The sequence below is a fragment of the Physeter macrocephalus genome, chromosome 11 (assembly GCF_002837175.3).
Source record: "Physeter macrocephalus isolate SW-GA chromosome 11, ASM283717v5, whole genome shotgun sequence".
Classification (NCBI taxonomy): domain Eukaryota; kingdom Metazoa; phylum Chordata; class Mammalia; order Artiodactyla; family Physeteridae; genus Physeter; species Physeter macrocephalus.
This window is the reverse complement of record NC_041224.1, coordinates 180973784-180981072: the sequence shown is the minus strand read 5'-3', so window position 1 is coordinate 180981072 and position 7289 is coordinate 180973784. Positions and strand designations below refer to the sequence as shown.

Here is a 7289-nt window from a genome sequence, read left to right as displayed (position 1 = left end):
ATGTGGGATCCTCCCGGACCGGGGCACGAACCCGTGTCCCCTGCATCGGCAGGCGGACTCTCAACCACTGCGCCACCAGGGAAGCCCCAGCAGCTGTGTTTTTCGCTCAGAACCTGCAGCCGTGGCTCATGGTGCTGCTAAACGAGCCATCGCTTGGACAACACTGATGTGACTTACATTCCTTGGTTACATGCATTTTGCACGTTGCTGCTTAAAGACAGAAATGCTACAAGGAAAAAACTGCAGAAGTCCTAACTGTATTGTCTAAACCACAGCCCTCTCTCTGTTTAACAGGAAACACCGGCTGACATTTTTAGGTCACTGGCTGCAGCCGACCGAGCGCAAACCAAGTCCAGGCTCCACATCCACCGCCAGAGGGGAGACCAGAAGCAAAAGACATGTTCACGGCTGTGCAGCTCTTTCACCTGTGCAGCAGCAACCAAATCAAAGGAGGGGGCCAGAAAAATATTACAGGTAAGTTCTCAAAGAAAATGGGTTATTTCACGCAAATCAACAAACCACATACAGCAAAGTGTAATCCAAAAGTGATATGAGAAATACCTCAACCTCTAATTTTATTTTCCTGTTATCTCTTTATCCGAGGTTATTATCATTAAAATATCTCACATGAACTGGAAAAAACTGGAAACCATGAAAATTGCTAGTTTCTCAAATATAAAATCTAAGCAAAAAAATTCAGCAGTCAGGGTTCCAAACAGTATATAATGGATTTTAACTGGAGAATATAACAACATTTCTTATCATAAAATCTAGACACTGTGCACTATAGAAAATAAGTTTAATTACTACATTGCTGATTTAAGCATAAAATTAAATCTTCAAAATTACATATCACTTTCTCCAAGTATGGGTTGGTATTCCAAATACAAAATTAAACTTAATTTGAATATTTCCCTTTTCAGTTATTAAAAACTCCATACAGGCCATTCTCTTAAACTCAAAAGAAAAGCTATCAAAGGGATGGAAACAACCCACCAAAAATATCACCAAATTAGAAGGGAGGTAGCACTGTGGCATTTAATCACAACTAAGGACACCATCCCAGGACAAATTCAAAAACGCTATACGACAACAACAGAAACCCTGCAGGAATCCACAGCTTGGAACCAAGGTCAAGCTGTTCAGAAATGCTATTAAATCTCAATTTTTAAAAAATGATTTACTTTAAACTACATAAAATGATTCTAATGTAATCCACAGAAATTCACTGAATGTGTGTTCTTGAATTTCTACTTAGGAATAATTTTTTTAAAGTTATATAGGGCTTCCCTGGTGGCGCAGTGGTTGGAAGTCCGCCTGCCGATGCAGGGGACGCGGGTTCGTGCCCCGGTCCAGGAGGATCCTACATGCCAGGGAGCGGCTGGGCCCGTGAGCCATGGCCAATGGGCCTGTGCGTCCGCAGCCTGTGCTCCGCAGCGGGAGAGGCCGCAGCGGTGAGAGGCCCGTGTACCGCAAAAAAAAAAAAACAACAACAAAAAAAACAGTTATATAGGTGAAATAACACCTGTATCACACCAAAAGCAAAGGTATTTTTTAATTATTATTTTTTAATTTATTATTTATTTTTATTATTTATTTTTTTTTTGGCTGCTTTGGGTCTTCATTGCAGTACATGGGCTTCTCACTGCGATGGCTTCTCTTGTTGCAGAGCACGGGCTCTAGGCGCACGGGCTTCAGTAGTTGTGGCATGTGGGCTCAGTAGTTGTGGCTTGCGGGCTCCAGAGCGCAGGCTCAATAGTTGTGGCTCACGGGCTTAGTTGCTCCGCGGCATGTGGGATCTTCCCAGATCAGGGCTCGAATCCATGTCCCCTGCTGGCAGGCGGATTCTTAACCACTGCATCACCAGGGAAGTCCCAGCAAAGGTATTTTGAATCAAAGTATTTTAAACTGGATATAATAAAATTTTCACATTGAAACCCTGGGGCTGGACTGGAATTAGAGGTACCAGTGCGATCTCACAGTTTTAATGTAAACAGACAGAATAGGGATAGAAATAGCTGTGTAGACACACACACACACGAGAACCTCATCTCTTCCCCACAGGCACTGCTGCACTTCAAAGCATGGAGCAACACCTCCTGCTTCCTGCGGCCCCTCTCCTCCCTCACATCCCACTCCATGCCGTCACCCCAGTCGTCAGTCACCATCCAGTCTCACCTGGACTTCTCCTCATGTCCATGCTGGTCCCCACCAGCCCAGTCTCTCCAATATGACCAGAGTGGTCTTCTCAAAACACTGATCTCATCCCTCGACACTCCCCCACCCACACACACTCATGCCAAGGTAAAGCTAGAACCTTCAACAGCTTCCCCTTGCTCTGAGTATTAAAACTAGAATTCTTAGTCGCGGCCCCAGGCCCTGTCACCGGTTGTGCCTGTATCTCATCCAGCCTCATTCAACACAACCGCATTCGTCTTCTACTGCTGTGACACGTGATCCCAACCTTAGTAGCTTAAAACAACACACATTTACAGTATTCTCTTACAGCTCTGAACGTCAGAGGTCCAAAAGCAGTCTGGGCTAAGATCCAGAGGTATGCACAGCTGGTTCCTTCTGGAGGCTCTGTGGGGAAGAACCCATTCCCCACCTCTTCAGCTTCAAGAAGCTGCCTGCACTCCCTGGCTCACTGCTCCCTCCTTGTGTCACTCTGGCTTCTGTCCTCACGTCTACTACTGACTCTGTTAAGAGTCCTGCGATTACACCAGACCCACCCACAGTCCCTCCACCTCAAGCTCCTCAACTTAATCTGTAAAGTTCCTTTTACCATGTGATGTAGCACAGTCACCACATGTTCTGAAGAGTAGGGTGAGGATCTCTGTGGAGGGCTATTGTTCAGTCTCCAACTGACCCTGCCCACCCACACCCCGGGCTTTCTCCTATTACAGGCCCTCTGCACACATTTTCCCCTCCCCCTGATCCCCGAACTGTCTAGGTAACTTCTATAACTTCTATTCATCCTTCAGCTCCAAGCTCAATTGTTACTTTCCTGATACCCCAGCTCAAGTCAGACACCCCTGTCCTAAGTCCCCAGAGAGTTTATCTTTTAGAGCATTTACCTCCAAAAGCATTTATTTGTGTAACTACCTGATTCAATGATAATCTCTGTAAGAGGAGGGACCAGGTCTTTTCAACTTACATTCTCATTGCTTCACACCGTCCCTGGCGCACACACCTTGATAAACACTGGGCATGGAGTGGATCCTCCACGTGCAGTCAAAGCTATATGACTGCCTAGTGAAAAGCTCCAAACATATTAAGATGCCAGGGACAGAGAAAGCAAATAGCAGTTTCAAATACGGATCCAAATCAAAAGTTACAAGAGCAGACACTTGCACTTGCAGGCACTCGTTTGTAACCTAGCCACCTCCACACAGGGGCAACCCCGACGGCCTGCTCCAGGACCCGCAGCGGTGTGCTCGGGGTTTGTATATGTGATGTAACAAGAAGGATGAGGTCATCAAGAGTATTCTGAAAACTAACACACTTCCCCAAAAGGAAATATTACCTGACACATGTCTTTCCACAATAACACGTAGCTATTTCAGGCTTCTATCAAAGTCCACACACTCCCCTACACAGATAAAAATCACCAGGTCTCTGTTCGCTGACATTTAAGAGACTTCTAAGGCTTCCCATAAATAAGCAACGATGCAATAAACGTTCTTACACATACTACGTTGTACTTTTCTTAGAATAAGTAAATACTGAATCAAAGGACACACTATCACTTCTGGTAATCATGTACTGGGTTGTTCACACAAATATTCCTCCTGAGGACTAAAGATGCTAGATGAAATATACAAACATCATCTTTAAAAAACCGAAAGCTTGGCAAGACAGAGAGGAAACACCAGCCCAAAGTCTATAATAAGGCAAGGACACAGACAGGAAGACAAAGAACTCAAAGCTGCTTCTGCCTTAGGAGAAAGATGAACAATGAGAAATTAATCTGCATATAGTAGTGACCAAAAAAATGAAAAATACAAAACTGCATGAGAGGGCAGAGCATAGATAATGGCTCAAAATTTTGCAGAATTGATGAAAGATACCAATATTTTATATTGTCAAGAAGCCCGAATAAAGACCAAGAAGAATAAGGATTAGTATACTTTTACGTATGGACTATATTTCATAATTTTCAGAAAGGCTGGAAAATATTACTCTAACCCCAACTTCTGTCCCTAAGTCCGAGCGTAAGTACACAGGGTAGAAAGAAAGGAGGCAGAACTTCCTGACTGAATTGGTAGGAAGTTTGTGCCGGATAACCTTTTATAAAGCAAAAAAATCAAAAACTTACTTCTGTCATATGAATACGGTCTAATGCTAATAAGACAATCAGCTCACTAAAAGAAAGTGCACACTCACAGAAAGTAACTAGTTGAACCTAAACTCTGTGAACAGTTGTATCCTTGTATCTCCTCCTTGGGAGGAGGAGAGGTTAAGAAGGATCTTTACCTTTTATTGTATACATTTATGAACTATTTAAAATTTTGTTTTAATATGATTATTATTTTTAAAACTATAATAAATTTAATAACAATAAAATAATTTTATAATAATATATTATATTATTATTATTAAAATTATAATAACAATTTTAAGTAATTCTAATTAATAGTAAGGTCAGGGACCGTTATTAATCTTCCAAAGGACAGACTATTTAGACACTATACTTAAGAGAGAAAAACATGAGCAACTCACAACACATCACACACTCACAATTTATAATCTATCATATACTCATCCCCCCAAAATCCTGAATTAACAAGCAATATGGATTCTTTATTGATCAAAATACACTTCTTAAAGACTTTTAAGAAGTTAATGTTTTAACATGTGAACAGCTCACATATCATATTTTATGATACTTAAAAGATACTCGTTTACCTGGCCCACTGGTTGAATGATCACTGCCATACATAAACTCTTGTGCTTCAAGTTTTCTGTATTTGTTAATATACTCCGTCTCTGAACTCTTTTGGCTCAGGGGCCTGCAAAGAATATTAAAAGTTAGTATACTGTTTACAGAAAGCCAAGAAATTCCCACATGCTAGGAGAATTCTTGAATAGTTACTTTTACATTAAGTCCTATAAGAAAAACTGCAAATCGTCAATAAACAAATGAAAATACACTCAAATTCACAGTCAGTCACCAAATAGATGCAAATTAAAACAATGAGAAACCTTTTCCACCCTTTGAATTGGCAAGAAGAACAACTATGCTTAGGTTACGAGGAGAGGGAGGCAGATGGGTACAAGCGGTTACTCTGCAGAGCACTATGACGGGTCCTATTAACCTCAGAACACATCTCCTGCCAGCCGACACTTCTTTCCTCAGTATCTTCCCCAAGGGCAGTATTCGGACCTATAGACAAGGAAGCACATGCAAAGACACGTATGGGAGCTGTAGGGGTTCAGAACGAACCTCCCCAAAATGTGTCACTTTTGCATAAGGATTATTTTGAACTAAAGGCAGTCAAGACGCTACAGGTTCAGGAGAGCACAGAAGCAAAACATCCTCTGACATAAATCGTAGCAATGTGTTTTCTTAGGTCAGTCTCCCAAGGCAATAGAAATAACAGCAAAAATAGGTGGGAGGGAGGGAGACGCAAGAGGGAAGAGATATGGGAACGTGTATATGTATAACTGATTCACTTTGTTATAAAGCAGACACTAACACACCATTGTAAAGCAATTATACTCCAATAAAAAAAAAAAAAAAAAAAAAAAAAAAAAAAAAAACAACCCAATCAAAAAATGGGCAGAAGACCTGAGTAGACATTTCTCCACAGAAGACATCCAGGTGGCCAAGAGGCACATGAGAAGATGCTCAACATTGCTAATTATGAGAGAAATGCAAATCAAAAGTACAATGAGGTATCACCTCACACTAGTCAGAACGGCCATAATCAAAAAATCTACAAATAATAAATGCTGGAGAGGGTGTGGAGAAAAGAGAACCTTCCTACACTGTTGGTGGGAACGTACAGTGGCTGTTTTCCAAAACGCAGCCACTATAGAGAACAGTATGGAGGTTCCTTAAAAAACTAAAAATAGAGCTACCATATGATCCAGCAATCCCACTGCTGGGCATATATACGGAAAAGATGAAAACCCTAATTTGAAAAGATACATGCACCCCAATGTTCACTGCAGCACTATTTACAATAGCCAAGACATGGAAGCAACCTAGATGTCCATCGACAGATGAATGGATAAACAAGACGTGGTACATATACACAATGGAATACTACTCAGCCATAAAAATAATGAAATAATGCCATTTGCAGCAACATGGATGGACCTAGAGATTATCATACTAAGTGAAGTCAGAAAGAGAAAGACAAATACCGTATGATACCACTTATATGTGCAATCTAAAATATGATACAAAATGTTTTTTTTTAAAGATGTTTCTTAAGGTGATAGAATTTTGTTACATCCAGGTAGTGTTATTTCATCAAAAGAATGTTCATCGCATATGCTGCATTTCATACATTCTGTAAAATCTCAGGTATAGGAGATATTTATAAGAATTTTGGCTGTACATGTGAAAATATACAGTTATTTAATTAAGAGTATGATATCCACACTTTGGTGCATGTAAGACACTATGCAAAGTTAAATGTGTAACAGACGTTTTTAAGAGTGGTAGAATTTATTGTCTCTGGGTAGTGTTTTCTCAGTTAAAGGATATGTGCTGCAATTCATATACTTTTTAAAGATACACATATAAAAGATGTTTCTAAGAGTCCTATATGTATATGTAAATAAGTACAGAAGTTCTTGCACTAAAAATGGGATTCACACACTGTGGTGCATGTAATAAAACATGTATAGTCACCTATGGAAAAGATATTTCAAAGCGAAATAGAATTTTGTTGTATCTAGGTAATGTTTTTCAGTGAAAGTATGTGTTAACCTCACGTGCTGCTTTTAATACACTCTGTAGAGGCCAGAAAAAATAAAATAAAATAAAAATTTTTAAATAAAATTAAGTAAGATACAAATGAATTTACTTATGAAACAGAAACAGACTCACAGACATAGAGAACAGACCTGTGGTTGCCAAGGGGGAGGGGGCTGGGGAGGGAAGGATTGGGAGTTTGGGGTTAGCAGACGCAAACTATTTTATATAGAATGGATAAACAACAAGGTCCTACTGTACAGACAGGGAACTATATTCAATATCCTGTAGTAAACCATAATGGAAAAGAATATGTGTGTGTGTGTCTGTGTGTGTGTGTGTGTGTGTGTGTGTCTGTGTG

General features: G+C 40.4%; 1 protein-coding gene across 1 annotated transcript in view; it reads right to left on the bottom strand.

Annotated features, from left to right (window-relative positions):
- TDRD9 (tudor domain containing 9) overlaps positions 1-7289 on the bottom strand; it is a 130448-nt gene that overhangs the window by 90282 nt on the left and 32877 nt on the right. The window contains exon 2 of the mRNA XM_007128400.2: positions 4909-5012. Within this exon, the coding sequence (XP_007128462.2) occupies positions 4909-5012 (104 nt within the window). The remainder of the gene's footprint in view (positions 1-4908; positions 5013-7289) is intronic.